Below are 25,073 nucleotides of genomic sequence, written 5' to 3'. Positions count from 1 at the left end.
GCTGCCTCTGGCCCATTTACAGCTGCTATTTTTGAACACACTGCCCCCCAAAGGCTGGGAATAGCACTCTGTACTCGATCTGTTTAGCACAATAACAACTGTCTGGAGACAATGGAATTATTTTTCATATTGAAGAATAATACTGCATTAATGGATTTTGACAAAACTGAACTGTGTGTTACAGAGAAGAATACATTAAAACAGGTTTTAAAGCATTAAGAAAATGGCATGCCACCTAATAAATAAGCACTGAATATACAGCTGATGTTTGTGCCAATAAACAAAATGATTTATGTTTCTCACAGAAAGAGTCAATCATGACCCCCCCCACCTTCCAGGAGTGTTGCTGTTACTGAGATGATGGAGGCATCAGCGAGAGTCCCAGTAGATCAATGGTCACCACACCAATCTCTCCAGTCCGCATCTATTGTGCCTGTGGGAGGTCAGCTGACAGTGGGGGGAAAAGAGACACTTGCAGGGATGTGGACGGCTGTAATTCAAAGAACAAGAGAAGGAAACAAAGAAACGAGGAAAAGGGTGGCTAGACTGAGAGAAAAAAAGTTACACAGTGTATTTATCTGTATTAGTTTGTGTTTTTTATACATATATATATATGTATTTTATTTGAACATTTTTTCGACACACGAATAAGAAAAAGTACAAGACAATAGTTGGGAAAATGTTAAGCAAAGAAATCTATTTGCTGTGGTGATTGGCCTAATATTTTGGGTCTAATGGGCAGTAGACATTTAGGTGGAGACTACATACAATGCAAATTCTTCACACAATAGCTGCAGGTTAACATCAAGTGAACCACTTTCACAGCTTCTGTCCGTTTCTCTCTTTTACCAGAACGTCTTTCATCCATGAATTAGTTCTGCTATATTCAAACAAAATCTCCATTAATTATACAAGTAGCTGCAATAAAACCTTTGACCAATATTCATGAATCACATCAGGGTTTTCATCCTTTCCCCCCCCCCCCACACAACTCTCAGCAGAGTTCCCATGTTTTTTCACTCTCCATCAAACTTTAACTGGGTCACAATATATTTTGGCCATCTCTGATTTTTGCATATTATGTGAAAGTAGAATATAGAACCCTCACCTGTTTTTACTGAATCAGAGGTAAACAAAGGAGTCCTCAAGAAAGCTATATAGCCTGCAGTAATGAGAGCTGGTGCCATTAGAGGGGTCCCTGCTGGATCCTCGGTGGGGGTTGGGAAATGGAGTAAATGTATGGATTGTGGCCTGTGAGGCACATTTCGTCTATGTTGTTGTTGGGGGTGCTGAAACAAAGGAAACGATAACCGAAGACACCACAAGTATTCATTTTGTTGACCCTTCTGTCTTAATGACAGCTTTTAGTCGAGGAGGAAAGAGGTCCAGCAGGTCCAGCATCTCTCTGAACTACACAGCTTTATTATTTACTTTTTTATTCCTTATTCCATGACAGCTCAGAAACATTTTTCTCTTGATTTGACTGACTTCATGTTTAAAGACAGGGAAGAGATCAATATTTCCCTTTCTGTGCTCAGCTCCTCTGGTTTCTTTGGGTTAGGAGAACATCATGTGAGTCCCCGTGCAACAGGAGAGCTGGGTTTAGAAGCAAATCTCCAACCCACTTAGATTTCTTAAAAAATCATTACGCTATTAATTGCAGCACAAATTCCCTGTGGAGCCCGGACAGTTTGCACGGGAGAGGTGCAAAGTGATGGTGCACGTGGAGGCCCCACATCTCTTCAGACAGCCCACACATGCAGTGAAATTGCTCTCCATTAGCGATGCAGTGCACTCTCAATTGCTTGTTTTTGTGGAAATTCACAGTAGCATCAACCTCGGCCTCTCTCACAGGAAGACTGTGTGCAGAAATACAGAGGGGGGAAAAATTCAGCATTTCAGCTGTAGTTACAGCTGCTCCAGCCTGTGTATTTATACCGAGAGCATGGCACAGACCGGCAAAGAGCCAAACCAAATCAGCAGCTAAGAAACACATCATTATAACATTCCTGTTGTCTCATTTATGGCAAACAAAAGCAAACACAGCATTCAAACTTTAAAAGAGTACCTCAAAATTTCTCTTTTCACAGAGTCACCTAAAAGAAATCCACTTTTACTGATCAAATATTACTTGTTTGTTTTGCATTTTGCTTGAAGTGAGTGAGGTCAAACAAAAATGCATGACTCTGCTCTCAAAGCAAAATGTAAAAATCCCCAAAAACATTTTTAGTTCAACCTTTCTTCCAAACTAAGACATATAATATGTCATGGTTTTGCCATGCTCCTTCTTTCTCTCTTCCTCTTTTCACTTTCTTTTCTTTCTCAGGTGGGAGTTGAACCAGGCTCTGGTTTTACCCCTGCCTTCCTTTGGCAGGGTTTCTCCTGCCTCCTGTTCCATCCGGCACACCTGTCTGCATCTACTTGTTACCCTGAGATTGAAAAGGCCAGCTCAAACCTCCACTCTTTGCCAGATCGTTGTTACCTTTGTGGTGGAAGTCAAGGTCTCCAGAAACTTGACTTTACCTTCTCATCGGCTCACTGAGTTCTCCTGCATGTGTGTTTTGGACGGATCAAGACCTGAACATGTAAGGCAAGAAATCTCCAAGTTAAATTAAAATGAAATATTAAGCTTCCTGCCAACTATGTCTGTCACTGTCACCTGGAAACTTCATCTGCCTCCCCCACCTGCAAGTTTACAAGGAAAATGCAATCCTCCAGTGTCCTCCAGCTCGATCTCATGCAATACTTAACAGATTGAAACTTACCTAAATTCTGATTTAATTGTTGCTTGTGCAAATGAAGAGCTAAAATTTGCATTATTCTCCTGGGTCTTGTATTTGAGTCTATTCCTTCTTGTGAATATGACATAATAAGGTGTAATATGTCTGAATGAAGGTAAGTTGGTTGGACAGAACTACCATCTGATCTCTCATGTGATGACTTTGCCCTATGCCCACAGGTGATGTTTTGAAACCTGTTTTGTACTCAGTTGTATGCACAAAGCATCTGGTTTGTTAAGGTGGATTATCTTTGTTGCAATCCATATCCTCTCTGCCATTGCTTCTTCTGTCTTGCTCAGTATCACAATAGTCTTCAGTCACTCTCCAACCCTTCCCTCATCTTTAAGGAAAGGTCGGACTAAAAGTACACTTTAATAATTGCACAAAAGCATCTCAAATATCTGTTTACTTCATGAATCTTTCCCTGAAGGCTTAATTTACAAATACTGCATCAGGAAAATGCATTTATCAGGTCACTGTGAAGGGCACAGATGGTTCTGAATCCATAAACATGAGCTCATTTGAGCTTTGGGAAGGTGCTGCATTGTGCGGAGATGTCAAGCACAGTGATGGTGGGCTTTGGTCACCCAGTGTGTCCTTTCTCCTGCAGAGAATCCTAATAGCAGATGGTAAAATATACAAACTATTGCATAAGGAAACAGTTGGTGAAGGTCGCCATGGGCGGCAGTTGGTCACTGAAGGTTACATAAAAGAGTGACTTGCATACCTTTCAAATTCACTCAAGCAGCTCAATAAGTTTAGGGATAAGTAGAGAGATCTAGGGATATTAATGGTGCTGATGGAGTGTTAGTAAAACAATTAAATGTCAGTGAATATTAATTTCCTGATATCTGCTGACAAATTAAAGAAAGAGAAGGATAAAGTGTCTTATTGTTGGGTCACTATGTGCTGCCTGAACAGCTTCATGCACCGTGGCATCGATTCTACTGCATATTCTGATGTTGGTAGTATATAGAGTGGTCGAACTCATAAGTACAAAATTTCCCATATGTGTTCAAGTGATTCGATGTTTGACGAGTGGGAAGAGCTTAGCATATGAGTCACAGCTTTTTCATACTCATCAAACCATTCAGTGACACTTAGTGGATTGTCATTGTGAAAGAAACGGCTCTGACACAGCTGCTGGCATCTCACAAATACACACAAAGTGTGCTTTAGTGGCTCTTGATGCAACATTAACGCTCACGTGGATGCTCCTAAAGAACCTTTTGGATTTTCATTTAATTGCACTGGGTATGCATGTTTTCAGTTGGTTAATGCTGTGACTGTTTTCCTAAACCTCACTTGTGTTTGGTGCCTAAACATAACCAGATAGCTTTTCACCACTTTCACTGTGTGCAAGGTGTTCCAGGCACCTAAGAAAAACGATTCCTTGTGCATAGCTTTTGAAATATGAGCAGAATTGGATTAAATTGCACACTTTTGACACCCAACCCCACTGAGACTTTATCTTTGGACTTTATCCTCTACACCTCTTACCAGTTGTTCCTTCTGCCCCTGATACTTTACTCAGTTTAATCACATTCCTTCTTCCTGATGTTACTTTTAACCATCTACAGTATAACATGCTCTCTTCTGTTTCATGTGAACCACCACCATGTCTGGTTGGTAAGCCACCAGCTGCTTGTCTGTCTGGGACTTGTAGGCATTCAGATTTGCTGTTCTCAAAATACCTTCAGTGGTGTGTACCATCTGGACCTGGGAACAAATTTGGTTGTGCGTCTCTGTGCACTCTCTCCCAGATTGCATCTCACACTGTGCTACTACACTCACTGACTACTTTATGAGGTACAGCAAATATCTAACCAGCCAATCATGTAATAGCAACTCCTGTAGCCATGATCCAGACAGTCTACTGAAGTTCAAAGTGAGCAACAGAATGAGGAAGAAAGGTGATTTAAATGAGTCTGAATACAGTGTGGTTGTAAGTTCCAGACAGGCTGATCTGAGTATTTCAGAAACAGCTGATCTACTGGGATTTTCCTGCATGCAACCATAATATATCGGATAATAATCAGAAAAATATGCAGGTAAGAGGTGAACATCCAGACTGCTTAAAGCTGATAGGAAGGCAACTGTAACTCATATTGAAGCAGATGACCACATCTGGCCTGATCTTCTGCTGCCACTCCTGCAATTACATGAGTTCAACAAAGCTTTACAATAGAAGGCTTGGAAAAACATTATCTGGTCTAATGAGTCTTGATTTCTGACCCAACATTCAGATAGTTGGGTAAGAATTTGGTCTAAACAACATGAAAGCATGTATATTTCCTGTCTTGAATCAGTGCTTCAGACTGCTGGTGATGGTGTAATGGTGTGGGAGGATATTTTCTTGGCACATTTTAGGCTTCTTGGCACCAGCTGAGAATCATTTAAATGCCACAGCCTACCCTCACTATTGTGATACGGTCTGGGGGCTTTTTGCAGTGTTAGTTTTGCTCTGTTTTGCAGGAGTTTCCTGTTGGATGCAGGGGGTTGCTGGACACCTGGCCATTGTTTTGCAGAGCTTTTTAAAGTCACACCTTTTGAGACTTTGGCCACATCTCTACTCCCTCTACTACTCTGCTCCTCTCCTGTGATAATGCCAAACACTCGCCAACTTAGCCTGTCACTGTCATTATTACGTTTAATAAATCTTTGATAGTCATCATTCAGCTGGTGGTGTGACTCTAATCTTTGCTACAGTCTATAAGCCAGTCATAGCATATTGTTCCTAACCACGTCCACCCCTTTATGACCACAGTATCCTTAACTTCTGATAGCTGCTTCCAGCAGGATAACGCACCATGTCATAAAACTCAAACCAAACTAGAACACAAATCACTCATATTACATCTGCAGTCACCAGATCTCCAGTAGAGCACCTTTGGGATGGATAAATAGAAGATTTGCAACATGAGCGTGCAGCCAACAAATCTGCAGCAACTGGGCGATGCTATCATGTCAATGTGGACCAAATTTCCTTTTCCACAGTCTGCAACTCGGGTCCTGTTGACGGTGATATTCTCCTGCCTCCGTCCTAACAGAGCAGAGGCTGTTTAAGGAGCACATCTGTGCCACTGTTTTAAAATAAATTTTTTATAACTACATATTTGACACCTATTCTAATGAATAGGAATTCTAATCTATTGTACATGGACAGCTGGAAGTTTAAATCTGACTCTTTAAATTTAGCTCAAAACAAAAGGAACTTTGAAGGTGGTTTATAAAGACTCTTTGCGGTGTTGCACAATTTTGGATTCAGTGTAACCATTCATTTTTTTGAATTACAGTACCTTCAATCTTCCAGAAGTTATCAAACCACAATTTCTCTTATGCCAGAGGTCAAGAACAAAAGCACGCGAACCCCTTCCAGTCATATCTTCACAATATCACCACTTCGTCCCATAGAGATTGCTATCTAGGCTGAGCTGTGTACCATAAAGATCCTTCAGTCTGTGCGCTTCTTTACACAGATGGCAGGATGCCTCTGGGGCTGCAAAGGGAGTCTGTGGAGAAACGAGGTAATAGACTCAGAGTAACGCACAAAGGAGACTTCATCCCTTATCGATGGCAGTGCAGACTCCGAGCAGGATGACTGAACTCTGAGCTGAATAGTTTCAACCGACAAAAGGGGCTTTTTATCTCTGTTAATGATCCAGGCATTGAAGGTGAAACGATGAACTGTTGCATTAATGTGCTTTCCAAGAGCATTCAAAAGAGAGCAAAGTTTGGACCCACCTCTTCATGGCATATTAGAGCTAAAGGAAACCAAATTATACACTAACACCTGGATATATGCAGTAAACAAAACAATATGTATGCTTTTTCCGACACATAAACAGATATTTATACAGAAACAGTGTGTGGTGACAATGTGTGGCCCTCACACATACCTTGCCATGCATATGAATATATTTAGAGCCAGTCAAGCCTTTGACATCATTTAATATTATACAACATACATGCAGCAAATCACTTCATCAGAACCTCTGCGTGACTCAACAAAAGTGATGAATATGCATTTGTCTTTTGTATGTCTCGCTGGAATGTGTTTGATCAGCTCCCTGAAGACGGAGCATCTGTTCAGTGCAGCAGTTGCCATTATTGTGTTATTAATGTAGCAATATCTTGTTAACAACACATGCCTCCTCCCACTGTAAGCACTGAATGATGGCTTCCACTGTAAAGCTGCCGTTGCTGGGAAGGTAGGAAACCTGCTTATAAATGTAGCTGTCCAGTTAAAAAAAACACATTACTGTCACATCAGTATAAAATAAATGCTGCTGCAGAATGTTCCCATGCTGGTGAAGTAGTTTCTGAAGTAATGTGCTCCATCTTTCATATGGCAATCAAAGAAATCCAAGTGCACGGGTTCTCCCTGTTTCCCTTCCATAAGAATGGCATCTTGGCTGTCATTCTTCCACTGAGAGCATTCCGGATGTGCCTTCAGTAAACATTTATGAAGGGCCAGATGCATCTCTCAGATCCTGTGTCAGGATTTTTTTTCTTATATTTATCCTTATTATTTTTCAGATATTGTTCGTCGCTGGAAGAAATGCACAATACTGTATGTTTAATAAAGCAATTCAAGTTATGAATAAACTTGGGCTGCCTTTTGTTTTGAAGACAGTTTTAAAAACCCACTGATATGAACTGTAAAGAAAGGTGATTTCAAAGCATTCATTGAAGGTTTATTGGAAATTAGATTTAATTTCTGTTCACTGGAAATCCTGGGCCTGCTGTTTGGGATATTGCTGGGTATTTAAAGAATCAGCAATAAGAGTAATAGGAATTCAAATCTGCAGTTGTTATCTTTAAGCAAAACTCTTCAAAAAAAAAAACCCAAACAATTCTGATCAGCTCATGATTGATAATTAATAATTGTTTTATAATTAGAATTATATTTTCTCATAACTTCACCTTGTGTGTGTGTGTGTGTGTGTGTGTGTGTGTGTGTGTGTGTGTGTGTGTGTGTGTGTGTGTGTGTGTTGGGGGGGGTTTATGGTTTCTTGGTACTGTTGTCTTTTCTCTCCCATGTTGGTACACATGAGGTCACTAAAAACATCAGAATGATCACAGACACAGGAGCATTCTGGGACGTGATCCATGAAAAGTAAAAAGAAATCTGTGAAGATTTCCCGGTGAGAGCTGCCTGGCCTGTGTGTCCTGGCAGAAGGAGAGTGTTGGCAATGAAGAACACAGAAAAAGAAAGAAAGACGAAATAAAGATTTACTCAAACAGGAAGCTGCACTGTAGCCCCCAACTAAGGAGATTACACAGAGAACAATGCCATAAGGCCAGAGGAGACAGCGAGCACAGATCCAAAAATAGCTAATGGACTTGTTACAGACATTTGGTTGAAGTCAACACTGTATTTGGTTTAATCCAGGGATGTATTTGCAGGGATAAACTCACCATTTGTTGTATATTTTCACGAATCTGAGAAGATAATGGGCAGAAACATTGACAGCACAGGAAGCTCTGGCAGAAATTAAACAACTCTTTGATAGTGTTGCAAAAGAGACATTCAAGAACTCCGTTTTCCATTTTCCAGGTGATGCACTGAAAATGCAACCGTGTATGTGATTATGTGGTTGTTCACACTCAAGTTTGACATATTTATCTGGAACTATGACAAACTGATTATGTTTAACAAAAACTTCCTAATTAATGCCATTTCTATTCCCAAACATTCTTAGAAAATATGCTAATATAATCACACTAAGTGGCCTCATGTCGCCCTCTGGGCCTCTTAGAAAAAGTATTCTTTTAAATGGGATTATTCCAATTCATTTCCCTATCAACAGCTTCACTGAAGACTAGCCGCTCACGTTGCCATGGATGTCTCAAAAATGACTGAGGTATTTGGCCAGAGAAATAAAGAGGCTCTGGATACTCAAGGAAAAAAAAACACTTTGGAGTGCAGTGGAGAGCTGCTGCTTTATCTTATCTCACAAGGTGTCAGTTTCCATGTTTTCGCTCAGCTTCAGCAGTGATCTTTGCTCCCTGTGCGGCTGAAAGGAGCTTTTCAAACAGCAAGTTTGCAAGTTTATGTTGTGCAGCAGCTACAGAGAGCTAAATACAGAAAATTAGCAATGATATAAAGGTCAAATATTCTCTGGTTCTAATGTTATATCATACTCCCAAACTGTGTTATATCACTGCAATTTAGCTTTTGTTTCTTTCTATAACCACTGGTTGGACAAATGTTTTTTACAGATGTCACATGTTACCCCAGAGCTGGTGATAAGCATTTTTGACTGTTTTTGTACAAAATAAAATAATCTATTAACCAAAGCTGTAATAATCCCGCATTGTAACCACCATCATCGTTTTACTCAAATACCTTTTGCTGATGAGGACCTGCATGTTTCCATTCTGTATTAAGTAAATACTCTGAATACTTTGAAAGCACATTTGGAGACAAGACTAATCGGCTTATGTGAACTTTTTCTAAGACAATACAAGATATTTTCTTTGGTTTGGTTCTCAAATTAAAGCATATGAAGGAGCAATGTTGAGTTCAAATAGTTTTTAGTAATCATTTTATTCTATTGATTTCCTTTTAAGGCTCTAAACAATTACCCCGTGCATTCACTGATGTCCACACACATTAGTGTCTGCTGTGTATATCGCTCTAAAGCTCGTTAACGGACCTTCACGCCGACAGTTCATTTGTCCAATGGTTGTTTGGAATTCATTGGTTGTCCAATAGCAATCCAGCCTGAGCTGACGTTGTGTGCTTATTGGCGAGTAGTGTTAGTCTGCCTCCTTTTCGTTGATGCCTTTCATTTGGTCAAGGTTGCACTTGCAGTTATAACAGCAGGACGCGACTGGAGCTTCGTTTACGCGCAAACAGAGAGCACCCCGATCAGCCGAGGCTCTGCCGAAACTTCTCCCGTTTCTATTTGCACACCCCGGAGGAATCTCGCACCTCTCAGAAGCAACCATGGATGAAATGGAGGAAGAGTTAAAATGCCCTGTTTGCGGCTCATTTTACCGGGAGCCCATCATACTGCCGTGCTCCCATAACATTTGCTTAGCCTGTGCTCGGAATATTCTTGTGCAGACCCCCGACGCTGAGTCTCCACAGAGCAGCCGAGCCTCCGGGTCCGGGGTCTCCGATTATGATTATCTGGATTTGGATAAAATGAGTTTGTATAGTGAGGCGGACAGTGGCTACGGTTCCTACGGGGGCTTCGTGAGCGCTCCGACCACCCCTTGCCAAAAATCACCGAACGGGGTTCGGGTTTTCCCCCCGACTGTCCCTCAGCCGCAGCAGCAGCACCTTCTACCGCACCACGGCTCCTTAACTCCGATCCCTCGTAACTCTTGCATCACCTGTCCGCAGTGTCACCGCAGCCTCATCCTGGACGACAGGGGACTCCGCGGGTTCCCCAAGAACAGGGTGCTGGAGGGGGTGGTGGACAGGTATCAGCAGAGCAAAGCGGCCGCTCTCAAGTGTCAGCTCTGCGAGAAGAGTCCAAAGGAGGCCACCGTGATGTGCGAGCAGTGCGACGTCTTCTACTGCGACCCGTGCCGCCTGCGCTGCCATCCTCCCCGCGGTCCACTCGCCAAGCATCGCCTGGTGCCGCCGGCGCAGGGGCGGATAAGTCGCCGCGCCAGTCCCCGCAAAATTTCCACTTGCACAGAGCACGAACTGGAGAATCTCAGCATGTACTGTGTACAGTGCAAGATGCCTGTATGTTATCAGTGTTTGGAGGAAGGGAAACATGGCACGCATGAGGTCAAAGCTTTAGGCGCAATGTGGAAACTGCACAAGGTACGTGCGTAAAAATTATCTGGGTGCAAAGATTTGTCTTCGCCCCTTAGAAGTGCGTCTGTTTCCGTCTTTATTTGTGTTTTTGGCCGCTCTGTGCAATGATTCAACATCCTCTGAGCTGAGCAACAAGTCTGTGTTCGAAATAATTTGCGCTGTCGTGTCAGCTCTGCTTAGCATCCGGTAGAGAGCTACAGAGCTGTGGGGTGTTCGTTCTGCCGCTTTGGATTTAAATGAGTGTTCAACAATAGTAAGAGGATGCATTTTATAGCCTGATACACGGTCCACCTTCATGTGATGCTGCCTTTATCCAAACACTGCCAAACAAACCTGAAAGGCAGTGGTTCATTTTAAATTTTACCTCATAAGTGGACAACTAGAAACTGCTGTTTTCCATTTGCATGACAATGTAAATGATGACCATCTGTCTCAAGAGATGCCAACATCAAATTCCTTCAGTGCTTTGACAGCTCACAGGCTCCCTGGAGATCATTAGGCATGGCAAACGCTGAAGCTATGCTTTATTAAGAGTGGGGAGTGAAGCACAGATGCAGGCCTGTGGTGTGAATTGAGAAGCTATTTTGGAAGCTGAGTTGTTGTGGGCAGGAGAGGCAGAGCTGAGATTATCTACGCCTCTGCACCAGCAACCCTCACCTCCACACTCCAGCCTTCAATGAAGAAGGGAAGAATGTGGAGCTAGATATAACTCACACATGCACCCACACACACACACACACACACACACACACACAGGGAGCATGATGTGTAGCGGTGGTGTCTCCTGGTTTCCATGATAAAACCAAAAAAAACAATGAATGTATTGAGTGCTGCTGCACAAGCAACACAAGCACATCATTATCTCCCCGTCCTCTTCATTTATACTCAGCAGTCTGGTTTTATACGTCTCCAGAACAGCAATTTAAAAGCACCCCACTCCGATCATCCCTTGTAGGGAGATAGTGTGTCACTTCAGATGCGATAGACAACTGTAAAATTGCTGGGAATATCAGATGGGGTCGAACATTTCACTCATATCAAATTTCCATTACATGAAAAGTTGCCAATCTGTTCTGCGTAATCATGCTTGGATGTAAAATGGGAAAAAGAGTATTTTTAGAAACTAATCAGTGGTACCAGGCATTTTAGTGCCAATATTCAGCTGGTGGCGCTTTTTTTTTTTTTTGACTGTATCTCACGGCACCTGGTTATTTCTGATCTATCATCTGAAGCTGCCCACGGAGCTGTGACAGATGGCTCAAAGCTCAGAGTTGGCAGAGTTGAACATGGTCATCTTTGGGAGCTTCAGGGTATTCCTCACAATGTTCACTGGAGAAAAAGCTTTTTCACATCTTGATAAATATTTACTGCAAAATGACAAGAATACAAACAAATATTCTATGTAACGATTAAAAATCTCAACCTATTTTAGCTTATTTGCTGATTTTTTTATTTTTTTTTTCCCAAGTATGAAGCAGAGACTGACCAAAACTGGATTTCTGGGGCTAATGCCAAAATGCAGACATAGATTTATCAAACAGTATTGATTGAGTTACATTGCAAAGGGAAAATGATGGATTTGTGCCTTTTTAGGGGTAATTTTTCTTCTTCAGTTACACAAATATTAGAGATGGATCATCTCATAAAGCTTCACATTTAACACACAGTCCTAGCTCTGTGTATTTCCTCCACCCGAGCATCTTTAAAACAGCATGATTGAATCTGGGCCCCTATGGAATCAAATTTTCACTCTCCTTACTGGGCAAGTAGCAGGCTTCACATTTTTCAGCATTATCCCAAAAAGCCTACCTCTGGAAAGACGGGTTAATAAAAATGAACCAAAACAGCACAGTTGCAAACTTCAAGAAAACTATTTGAGCTTCAAGGTTTTTGCTGTAGCCATAGAAAAACCAACCAGTATTCAAAAAGCATGTCCTGCTCACCCATATACTTACACAGCCTTAGAAATGCCCATAAACATCTTGCTTTCCCCTTCATGCTTAAACTGATCAAAGCTTTTGGTTGTTTGATCTGTGCGCTTTTGTGACTGAGCCGCCGCATTTTTCATCTTTGCTGTCTAATGCTGATGCACAAAGTACCACACTAAGGATCTTGATCTCGAATCCACACCTGCAGCATTTACACTTCAGAGCTGGAAATGTGGTGATATCATTTAATAGGATCTGTTCTGTTTTTCAGTTGCATTTTTTGTCTTTTTGAGGGGAAAAACTGTGATTTCTCCATCTTTCTGCAGCATTTCTCTCCTTGCTGTAAACGACTTTAACCACCTGCTGCCATAACAGCCAAATCCCTCTTCCTGAAGTACAAAGCAGCAAAGGTCTCTAAGATACTGGACCCCACGAGGAATCCACCCCACATGCTTTGCACTTCTCCCCTCCTTCTTCTGCTGCATTCTAAAAATGAATGCTGCTTCAGATCATTACTTGCGCTCTACATGTTCCTTTTCTGCATTTGTTCAAACGCATTCTTGGCTCCTCTTCTAGTCTCATAGGCAATAAAACACCCTGATTTATCTCCAAGCTCTCCTTTTGGTCACTCTAAACCACAATGGTCGTCAAGAATGAGCAGAAATGAAAGAGTGACGCGTCCGGCATACGTCTGCCTCTTCAGATTTGTATTGGAAGGTTTTATGTGGTGGCAGGACATTAGTGTTGATCTCTATGAATCACATTAAAAAGAGTAAAGGGGTATCATCAGTGTGTTAAATTGCTACACAGTGAGTGGTCCTCAACTCTTCACGGATGTCATAACAGGTCACTGAATGCAATCCAAGTCACAGTCTGCCACCTCATTATGTTTAGTGGCAATTAAAGGTGATTAATCAAACTGAATGTACTGCGTGTGTGTGTCTGTGTGTGTGTGTGTGTGTGTGCAGAAAATAGGTAACAGATTGCAGCAGATTCTTTTTCCTGCTACAAGAAGGGAGATAAATCAGGAGGTTTGAACCCAGACTCTGAGGGTTTGCACATGTGCTATCTTTTATCTTTACTCCTGTTAAGAAAAAAAGGTCTAACAGAAAGTGACACTAAGTTAACCCAAACTGATGCTCTACAAGCTCTCATTCAAGGTGGCCCCAAAAGCAAGCTAATGAGGACAGACAGAACAGGTCACGTGGCCGGGAAACATTTTAAAGTCTTGTTTCAGCCTTGAAGCTGATGTAATTTCTTGTAATTTCTTGGTAGAAGAAGAAGCTACCTGGAGCTTCTGTTAAACTCAGTGGGAGAGAAGGAAAAGCCTTAAAAATTCACATACAAGAAGCAGGTTATTTGTCCTTTCCCCCTTAACCGCTGTCTTCTGTCAGACTGTCGGGACAGCCACATAAAGAGAAGCAGAAAAACTGTCCATTACTGTATTTAATTAGTAATGAGAACAATGTGTCATGTGTTAATTATTGCACAAATGTTTCTAGTCAAAGGTGTTCTGCATGATGGCTTTGCTCAAAATACGCTTACTGGACACTTTATTAGTTACAGCCTGCTAGTTCTGGGATGCACTTTCTTTCACCTTCAGAACTGCCTTAGCAAAGTGCTGGAAAAATTCCCCCGAGATTCTGGTTCATATCGACATGATAGCATCACATTGTTGCTGCAGATCTGCTGGTTGTTCATCTCCTGTCCCACCAAATCCCAAAGCTGCTCTGCTGGACTGAGATTTAGTGACTATCGAGTCCAGTTGAGTACCACTCGCGGCAGATGGCCCCGCCCCTCCCTGAGCCGGGTTCTGCTGGAGGTTTCTTCCTGTTAAAAGGGAGTTTTTCCTTCCCACTGTTGCCAAAGTGCTTGCTCATAGAGGGTCATATGATTGTTGGGTTTTTCTCTGTGTATTATTGTAGCGCCTTGAGGCAACTGTTGTTGTGATTTGGCGCTATATAAATAAAATTGAATTGAATTGAACTCATTGTCATGTTGAAGAAGCCAGTTTGAGATTATTTGAGCTTTATGGCATGACGTGTTATCCAGTTTAAACCACCAGCAGCCTAAAATGTTGATTAAAAGCAGGATGGCTCCATTTTTATGTTGTTTAAACCAGTCTACCATCCACATGTTGCAGCAGAAATCAAGACTCATAACACCAGGCAAGATTTTTCCAATATTATGTTTTCCAGCTTTGGTGAGACGTGCGAATTGTTGCCTAATTCTCCTGTTCTTGGCTGACAGAAGTGGTCTTCTGCTGCTGTAGCCATCTGTTTCAAAGTTGGATGCACTGCGAATTCAAATAACAAGCGGTTATTTGAATTGCTGTTTCCTTCCTACCAGCTCAAGGCAGCCAACATTCTCCTCTGACCTCTGGCATCAACAAGGCATTTTTGCCTCTCACTGGTCCATTCGGCCCATTCTCTGTAAACCCTGGAGATGATTACGATGATTACCCATTCTGATGCTCGGTTTGAACTTCAACAGGTCATCTTGACCATGTCTGCATACCTAAATCCATTGAGTTGCATTTTGCTGCTTTGAGCTGCCGTGTGATTGGTTGATTAGAAATTTATGTTATGCTAAGCAGTTGAACAGGTGTACCTAATAAAGTGTCTAGTTAGTGTAAGTGCATAAGAACATTGTTCAGCAATAGTCCAACGCCGTGCAGTGATACAGCTCACACTACCCTTAAATATGTCCTTTTTATAAGTAGGGATGGGTATCGAAACCCGGTTCTTGTTGAGAACCGGTTCCCATTGTTTCAATTCCTTGGAATTGTTTGCCATTTTTGCAAACGATTCCCTTATCGATTCCAGTCGCCCCGAAAGAGGTCACCACGTTGCAGAGCGTCATTTACCTGGCAGGGCGCCTAAGCGGCTCAAACGCTCAAAAGTTTGGTTATACTTTACGAGAACGGATGACAACAGGGCAACTTGCAATACTTGCAAAGTAGATATTTCATTTAAAGGAGGAAACACTACGAATATGCAAAAGCATTTGCTCACAAAACACGCGATGACCTTAAATGAATGTCGTGTTTTTAATTCCGCTCTGGACTCATGAATCTCAACCCAGCAGCAGCGGTAACGTTTGCACGTCCTCTCCCGTTAATACGGCAGGTAAATAATCAACTAACAGTGCATATTATGTTAGCGCGATCTGCCTTATTACAAAACCTACCATTACTGTGCGCTGCATTTAGGTGACCATGATGAGACAGACAGAGTCTGGCTGGCAGTTCTCGCTGCATTCTACCGGTAGCATCTCCTTTCAGGCCAGGATAGACGAATGTCACCGAGCAGTGACTAAGTTTGTGGTCAAAGGCTTGCACCCATTTGCCACAGCAGATGCCCCCGATTTTCGGTAAGTGAATGTGTTTAATTGTAGGCAGGGACATTACTGGATATTCTTGTGTAATTGCCACAGAATAATTTATGTTATACTTTGTTATTGCTACAGAAGAATATTTATTTTATTATTTTACATTTACAATTTTTTTTCCTGGGGACCCTGTGACACCCCATTGAAGAGCCATAGGCTGGATCTCTTAAGATCTCACTGTTGGGTTTGTAAGGCCATGTTACAACTAAATTTCTATCTTGTTCAAAGAGAAGATATAAAACAAAGTTCTAAGCTAATCGACCTTAGTGTTCTCCTTTTTTAAAAATAAGAATCGATAAGAGAATCGATAAAGAATCGAATCATTAAACAGAATCGAAAATGGAATCGGAATCGTGAAAATCTTATCAATACCCATCCCTATTTATAAGCAATGTTCCCTCTAATTTTTCACGTGTCTGAGCGAACACACAAACTCCCTGAGCGGTCCCTTGGACCACTGTGAGCGACATCAGACATGTGCACTGTGGTCGCGCCGGCATCTAATCCATCCAAGTTACATAGTTTATTAAAATAATCAAATTATAGCATTTACATTTATGTTAGACTACTTTTAATTAACTGCTTTAGCCCACTTACAATGAAAATGTAAAAAAAATCTAGTCATTGACCTGTGTAGTATGTTAACACTATTGGAAGTAAAAATAACTTGAACTCCAATTTTGAAAACACAACTTTCTTTCTTTTTTAAAAAAGCTCTGACTTGTATTATGAGTCTGAGTCTGTGGTCTGGGAGAGAGTCCTGTAACTCTCTGTCTGCAAAATACAGTATATAATGACCAATGTTGGGCAATTAATTATATAGTTACTTCTTCAAAAAAGTAACTCAGTTTGGCAAACAACAAAGTTTTTTGCAGCTATTTTTTTTTTAAATGCAGCCAAGGCATTTTTAAATAAACATTTCAAAATGTTTACAGAACAATCAGCTGTTCTGCATCAAAGCTGATGCCACACAAATTATTTGTGCCACTCCAAAAAATAATTTCTGTCCCCTATGAGATAAAGGAGAACAACAGCCTGATACCTGCCCACAACAGGAGATGTATCACTCCTGTAACACCTGTAACATTCAGCAGCCGCCTCATTGTTCTGACACACACAACAAAACTATTGACTACACTACACACTAACTACACAAGATTTGCGCTAAACATCGCAAATCTCTCACATATCAAAGCACCGCCGTCACTCCTAAAACTTCCCCCCGTTTCTTAACAACTAGATGCCACGTTGCCATATCATTTTTTGATTGGTCGACATGGTACTTTTTTGGACGAATAGGAAAGGGAGAGGGGGGTGGAGTTTGTTTTTGCTCACAGGCGGAGAGTGCTTTCGAGCCTTTTTTCTTTTAAAACGCCGTTTTTACCGTTTATTCCTGCAGTAAATATAAACAACGATAGTATTCAGGAAGAAAACCAAACATTGCATATTTTTTATCACAACTCTGGTTTTACGTGGCCCATCAACACAATTTAAAAACTGGTATAAAGTCCACACTTTTTCCGTCAATTGTTCCGTCTGTCCTGCTCACATCTCCAATGGTTGTACACGTTGTCATTAACGTGGCTTCACTCCACATCAGCCACGCCGCTTTGCCAGCTAAAAGACCGGTGTCGGCACATAAGGACGCTGTCATAGCCTGTCAACGACGTCGATTGGCTGCGTATATACGAATGTAAATCGCATTATTGGCTGGACTATGGGATAAGGTGGCATCGTTCTAATACAATATGGGAGCAGCCAGTCACTTACTGACTAACACTGCAAAACAGAATTGTTAAAGTATTAATTTTAATTTCAATTCAGGTTAATTTTTTTTGTGCGCAACACAGATTTTCTGTGCGCAGAGACCGTGCGCAATTGCGCACGTGCGCAGCTTAGAGGGAACATTGTTTATAAGTGACTCTGTGCAGATAAAAGACACGGTTGCTCAATTGTTTAAGAAAGCACTAATAAATGAGATGAGCAGAGGGCAAAGTCAGGCCTGAGGTTTTTCAAGAATGAATTTTCACAGTGGGCGTAAGCTTCAGTGTCTTAAAGCCGTTTAGGTTGATGCTGCTCCATTAAAGGCGCTGATATTTACCCCTCAAGCTGCCATGTAAAGAGATTATCTGTGTAAATGTTAATGAAAGAGGGAGATAAGAAAGCAGCAAAATGAGAGCGACAGAATGACCCCAAACACCCCAAAGAGAAGAAGTGAACCAGAGAATGAGCAGGAAGGAGAGGCAGAGCAGCGCTGAAGGTCTCATCAGTGAGGTAAATGAGTCGGGTTTGCACAGAAAACACTGACATATTTTCATATAACTTCTCCGGGTGAGAACACAGACTGTCTGAATATTTTAGCTTGCTCCAGGCATGGAACTGGAGAGAGATAAATGCCTAGAAAATCCACAGTGCCATTTCTCCTTTGTGACCCAACTGGGAAAGGAAGAAAAAAAGAGTTATTCTTTTCAGCTCAAGCAGTCAAATGTTTTAAACGGCATAATTTATTTTGCTCTGCTACATCTGGCTGCTCTGAAACAGTCAGCCCACATTATTAAATAAGGACACCAAAAAAGTGAGCTCAAACTGAGACGTGGGCAGCACAAGTTAAATCGTGCACTGACCTTGTTTTTGTCAGCGTAACTCCCGGATTTATCATCAGCATCATCAACGTCATTGTCCTGACCATAAAGTGGCAAACCTTGAAGTGGCACTGATGTAATTATCATCAATCTGTTCTCAGAGTCTTGTCTAATTAGCTTCAAGTATGGACATAGCCGAACGATTAATTTAATAGGAAGAGTTGCACGGTCCCATTACGAAACAGTGTTCAGGCTTTTCAGTGACATCTGTAGGTTGTTTTTGCTTAAAGGAATGAAATACACATGATGAACTGACCAGGGCCTTCTACCTGGCACAAAATGTTGCTGTGGCTGTGGCTCAGGTGGTAGAGCAGTTCATCTACAAATACTTAGGCGAAATACTCAACCAAATACCCAAATTGGCCCCGATGCATCCATCAGAGTTTGAGTGAGTGTTTAGGCATAAAGCACTTTGGCATAAATAAAAAGATCTGCATGAATGTGTGCGTGACTGAGTGAAAAGTACTCAACTTGAGTATAAAGGTGCAAGTACTAGTTTATCTATCTAATAGAGACTGTCATAGGCATCTTTGTATGCTCAAGACGACAATTCAAAATGCATTAAAAATAAACAATACCAATATTTAGGCATACCCAAGTGGTTGAAGGATTCGTGCATTCGTTTTGCGGATGATGTGGTCCTGTTGGCTTCATCAGGTGGTGGCTTCCCTCTCGCACTGGAGCAGTTCGCAACTGAATGTGAAGTGGCATGTATGAGAATTAGCAGCTCCGAGGCCATGGTCCTCAGCTGGATCAGTGTGGAGTGCCCACTCGCGTCAGAGATGAGTTGCTGTCCCAAGTTGAGAAGTTTAAGTATCTTGGGATCATGGTCACAAGAAATGGAAGGCAGTAACGGGACATCGACAGATGAGTTGGAACCATGGCTGCAGTGATGTGGACGCTGTACCGGTCTGTCATGTTGAAGAGAGAGCTGATCGTGAAAGCGAAGCTCTCGATTTATTGGTTGATCCACGTCTCTACCCTTACCTGCTACGAGCTGTGTGTAGTGACCGAGAGACCGAGATCTCGGATACAAGCTGTGGAAGTGAGTAGGGTGGCTGGGCTCTCCCTTAGATAGGGTGAGAAGTTCGGCCATCCACATGAAAAAGCGTCTTCTGAGGTGGTTTATGCATCTGATTAAGATACTTCGTGGGCGCCTCCTGGGTGAGGTATTCCAGGTATGTCGTACAGCAGGGGTGGGGGAACTGCAGGCCTCAAGGGCCGGTGTCCTGCAGATTTTAGACGTGTCCTTGATCCAAAACAGCTGAGTTAAATGGCTAAATTACCTCCTCAACATGTTGCAGTTCTCCAGAGGCCTGGTAATGAACTAATCATTTGATTCAGGTGTATTGACCCAGGGTGATATCAAAAACTTGCAGGACACCGGCCCTTGAGGCCTGGAGTTCCCCACCCCTGTCTAACAAGAAGGAGGCCCAGGGGTAGACCCAGGACAAGCTGGAGAGATTAAATCTCTTGGCTGCCCAGGAATGCCTTGGTGTTCCCTCAGATAAGCTGGAGGAGGTGGCTAGAGAGAGGAAGGTCTGGGCTTCTCTGCTTAGGCCACTGCCCATAATTCTGCTGCTGCTGGTTAGTTAATGAGCATATATTCCTACTTGTTTAAAACTACTTGGTGGTCCCTCCACTTCCCCTGTGTAGCCAAGCTCACCAGCAATCTGATCATAAAGATTATACCATCCAAGTACTTAGAATGTACACTTGCCACACGTGCACTTGTCAGTAAAGAAATAAATGAATTCCAATCATCAGGTACTTTCTGCCTGATTTTATCCCTTTGACATTTTCAGTTAGACCAGCAGGTAAGCCTCTTGATCATCTGCAGCAGACGCCGGCCTCACTGATAAGAATAGATCACTTCTGCCCCATTTCCTGCGGTGCTGTCCCAAGGGTCCTTCACACAAAGACTCAGTTTGTCACATGGAGAAACTGTGGCAACTTTCAAATCCCCTCCTATAATTATTTTAGTTTTATCTGTCTTTTCGTGTGTGTGTGTGGATAGTTAACGGCTCCTTGTGCATTATTGATGACTTAAGCGATGAATAATGCACCAGCCACTTAGGTTCTCCCTGCAGAAGACAGTGTCGTACGGGATCTTGTTAAACACAGAGGAGACACACAATCTGTGCCGACTCTTAACTCTTCCAACATGTCAGGGCTTAATTTTTTAACAACAAAAGGTTCCCATGATACAAAATATCATCAAGTCGCCGGCTGAATATTGCAAACTGAGTTCTCCAAGGATTGCCTCAGCTCATGTAAACAACCACAACCTTTCATGTTAAAGTCTCCGGTTGCTGTCTCTGTAGAGAAAAGCACAATCAGTAATCAAGCTGTGTAAAATTGCATTAATTTTCACGTTCTTTCATCTGGAAGCTGTGGGGAAAAATGTATTATTTAATTTTGTTTGCTTGTTTTGTGTCTTTGTCATCCAGAAGTTGACCTTCTGTCAGCTTATGTCTGTTTACAGCATGTAGCCAAAATGACTGTGTATTACACGCGGGATTAAGTGTGCATAAAGAGAGTACTTAAAGAAAGTACTTAACACTGAGAGCGGAGCATTTCACAGAGAGGTATCGCCACAATTTTTGAAAGTAGGTTATGGGAACTCAAAATGCTATCTTTGCAGTGACAGGGATGGAAAGTTTTGTGCCTATGTGTGTTTTTAATTAGCACGGAGTTGAGTGCTTTTACTTTTCTACTTCTACAACTTTAAGAGCTTCGCAGTGACATTATACCTTCCTCCTACTGTCCTTGCACTTCCCACTTCCTAGTGGGTGCTTTAATCCAAAATGGCTCTGATGCCTTTCTGACATTCGCGCTTTCCTGTGACAGATTGGCTAGTTCACTCGGCCGCGGAGAGAAAATGAAACATGCAGAATGGCCCCGGAGCTGGTAGTGAATTATTCATGCTATGCACGTGTTCCCACTTGGCTTAATTACTAAGATGATTAGTACTTCCAAATAGCAGGGACATCCTAAGCCCCCCCACCCCACTAACTCAACAACCCCTCGAAGCTCATCCCAAAACATTCCACCATCCTCTTCTCCAGTCTAACGTTGCATGATGCTTTTATTTCCACTATCCCTGAACAAGATGTATTTTATCCCCAGGGCAAGCTTGAAGTTGCATTGCATTAATGTAAGTAGAGGATTCAGCTGAAACTTTTAGAAAGCCCTATTCTCTCTGAGGGTATCAGCCAGAACTAATATCACAGTAGCATGAATCATGCCATGACAGTGAAATATATTCTCTTTTAAAAGCAATGAAAATGCAAATGCAGGAAGATGAGATGTAAATGTCATGCATTTTAAGTTATCGCTAAATGTTCTCATCAATCATCTTAGAAATGATGAAAATCTCATCAAGCTGCATGCAAACCAAAAACACAAGAATAAAAACTGTAACAAATGGATGAAGTAAAATATCTCCTTGGGATATCATCAGCAAGTCTTGCTATACCATACAAGTATTGAAGCACCTACACATTAATCCATAGACATTAATATTGAGTTGGCCCTACATTTGCAAATATAAGTTTCCAAAATTCTAGGAAATATTTCTACACATATCTGTAGAAATTATTTGTCTGTTCATCAAGAAGAGCATTTGTGAGGTCAGATATTGGTGTTGAATGAGAGTGCCTGGCTCGCAGTCTCTGCTCTAATTCATCCCAAAGGTGTTGGATGGGGTTGAGGTCGGGGCTCTGTGCCAGTCGGTCAATTTCCTCCACACCAATCTCATCCAACCATACCTTTATGGACTTTGATTTGTGCACTAGGGTATGGTCATCCTGGAAAAGAAAAAGGCCTTGCCAAAAATGTTCCCACAAAGTTGGAAGCCTAGATTTGCTCAAAATATCTTGGTACAGTAAGCTGAAACATTAAAATTTCCCTTTACTGGAATTAAGAAGCCCAGGCCAACTTTAGAAAAACAACCTGTACAATGCAGTCAGGCAGCATTCTGGTTTTTACCAAACCTACACTAATTCATCAGGTTTCCCCAGCTCCTGAGTACAGTAGCAGTGTGCTTTACACCACTCTATCTAATAGTAAGGCTTGCATGCAGCTGCTCAGCCATCATAACCCATCCTATCATAATATCCCGGCACACAGGTTTTGTGCTGATGTTAATGCCAGATGAGGTTTGGAGCGCTGTAGTTATTGACTCAGCAGAGTGTTGGCAACTTTAGGTGGTCTCCTGCTTCATGAATGAATTGGTGCGGTCCCTAAATGCTTCCACTTTGCAATATTACCTGTTACAGCTGATTGAGGAACATTTAGGAGGGAAGAAATTTCACAGCATCATTTTACAGTATCACACTTGAATTTAGTGAGAATAGTTATTCTTCCACAAATTCTTGTAAAGGTAGCCTGCCTGGCTGTCTTCTTGATTTTATGAGACTGAAAACACCTGAATTCAAAGATGAAGAGGTGTGGCTCAACTAAGACCTGAGTGTTTCTCAGCTAACCTCAGTATGTGTAGCTGACTGACTTAGTACTTACAAACCAAACCTAAACACATGAGATATCAATGGAAAGCCCAGGATATCCTCTATTTATTACATCAGGACTTAGTAGGGTTGCTCAAATACGTCAAAAGATTTAAAGCAAAAACAAATGTCCATTACAGAGGTCATAAATGAATAGGCTGGTTCTCAGGAGGATATAAAGAAAAACATTTCAAATATACTGGAAATAAATGTCAGCATGTTATTTAATCCATTGTTTGATCCATAAATTCATAAACAGTTTTGTAGCTTCCATGTTGTTTCCATCTTCTCATTCTCCTCTATATGCAATATTGGGAAAATGGCTTCCCAGCTTCTGTAGTTGAATCATATGAAGAGCACTTGGATGAAAAAATAATCAAAGCAAATTATATATTTGCCTTAGAGATGTGGTCTCAGTCTTTTTTTTTCCTGCCATGAATAGTTTAGCTGTTACTTAAAAATAAGTCATTAAATGTAAAAAATCTGCGACAGAACTTGAGGTGTGAACGACAAGTTTTCCTCCTACTTGACCTCAGTCTCTTTCTTGATTTGTTGTTAAAGTCTGTCTTCCCATATGCCGACCTGCCGGTCTTGGCACCGTGGACACCGCAGAGCAGGAAGTCGCCGTGAGCTGTGCAAAAATAAACCAGCCTCCACTTTCGTGGCACTTTTTGACCTGGTTTTGAGGACTGAGCTCTGCAGGCTCTCAAACAGACACTGCAGAAAAACGCCCCCGGACAATCGAGTGCTTTTCATTTCATCTGCTCTGTCACCAAACGCAAGCTGACTGTTAACTAGGCGAGGCTCGAGCTCTCACAGTATCCATCACTGTATCAGAGAGCAAAATGAGAGAACTGAGAGTGAAAAGCAGCTCCCAGTTTAGGACAGATGAAAGGGCAGGTGTGAAGGACCGGCTGATCAGTGATGAAGTCACCAGAGTGAGATTGGCAGGATCTTAAAATGATGGTGGCAGCTTAGCGATCCAGAGTGCAGCTGATTGATTTCAGAAACCCAAAAGGGTTGTCCTAAAAAGTGAGTGAGTGAAAAAAAAGAAAGTTTTTCTTTTCTTTTGTGGATTTGAATTCAAATCAGAAGATGTCTTCCTTATCTAAGGGAATGTTTTGACATTTGGTAAATTCTTCTATTTCTGTCATTGCCAAGAGTTTGATTGGTAACGCTGTCATATCTGAGCAGTAGCTATAAAGCTGGAGCCAGGAAAGCTTTGCATAAAGATGACTGAAAACATGGAAATCTGCCCACCAGCACATCTAAAGCTCATTAAATCCTGTTTGTTTATTCTGTACACAAAACAAAGTTTAAAAAAAAAAAAAAAAACTTCTGAAAGGAAGACACTTAGCTCAATCTAGAAACAACCTGGAAGATAAAACTGAAAAAACTGGTAAATTTACTACAGTTGTGAAGAAACACTCTGTTGCGTCAGGAGCCATTCGTTATACTGGATAACAGTTGCTAGGGAAAAATGTGTATTCCCCAACTTGCTGGCGAGTGATTCATGGAGGTTGCTGGCTGTTACTATGTGAAGTCACACGCACAAAGTAACAAAAAGGGTGCTTCACCAAAATCTCTAAATGATCTTGTTAGTCAGTGGCTAATCCAGTAGTAATAAAACTTGGAAAAAATGAAACGTTAATCAAAAATAGAGATCGTTTGCCTCCAAAGTAAAAGTTGTGCCTCAGTGATGCATTTTTTGCCTAGCAACAGGTGGTTTCCAGGTAGACCCTGACATGCTGTAGTTTAGCAATCATTTTCCCTGACACTGCGATCACCCACAGCTCATAGCTGTTCAGGGAATACTCATTTTTCTATCACTGACTGGTCTCTCTGAGGCTAAACTGTAATCATGATTGTCACATGTCTAACATGACAAACAAGTTGTAGACAAGTCGGTATGTTTCATTCAAATTAAGGGCAATATTCTAGTGACTAAAGCTATCACAAGGTTGAGGAATACGCACTTCTCACTAGTGACCAGTGGTTGCCAGGGGACCACTGACCAGTTTCAAGGCCCATGCTGATGGGGC

The 25,073-nt window shown here is 41.7% G+C and overlaps 1 protein-coding gene across 1 annotated transcript in view; it reads left to right on the top strand.

Annotated features, from left to right (window-relative positions):
• Positions 1 to 9,595: 9,595 nt before the first annotated feature.
• The window catches only part of trim9 (tripartite motif containing 9), a 47,813-nt gene continuing 32,335 nt past the window's right edge, over positions 9,596 to 25,073 (top strand). The window contains exon 1 of the mRNA XM_031737112.2: positions 9,596 to 10,569. Coding sequence (XP_031592972.1) covers positions 9,736 to 10,569 — 834 coding nt within the window. The 5' untranslated portion in view covers positions 9,596 to 9,735. The remainder of the gene's footprint in view (positions 10,570 to 25,073) is intronic.

Source organism: Oreochromis aureus, linkage group 19 (assembly GCF_013358895.1).
Source record: "Oreochromis aureus strain Israel breed Guangdong linkage group 19, ZZ_aureus, whole genome shotgun sequence".
NCBI classification, from domain to species: domain Eukaryota; kingdom Metazoa; phylum Chordata; class Actinopteri; order Cichliformes; family Cichlidae; genus Oreochromis; species Oreochromis aureus.
This window is presented reverse-complemented; position numbering and strand designations above follow the sequence as displayed.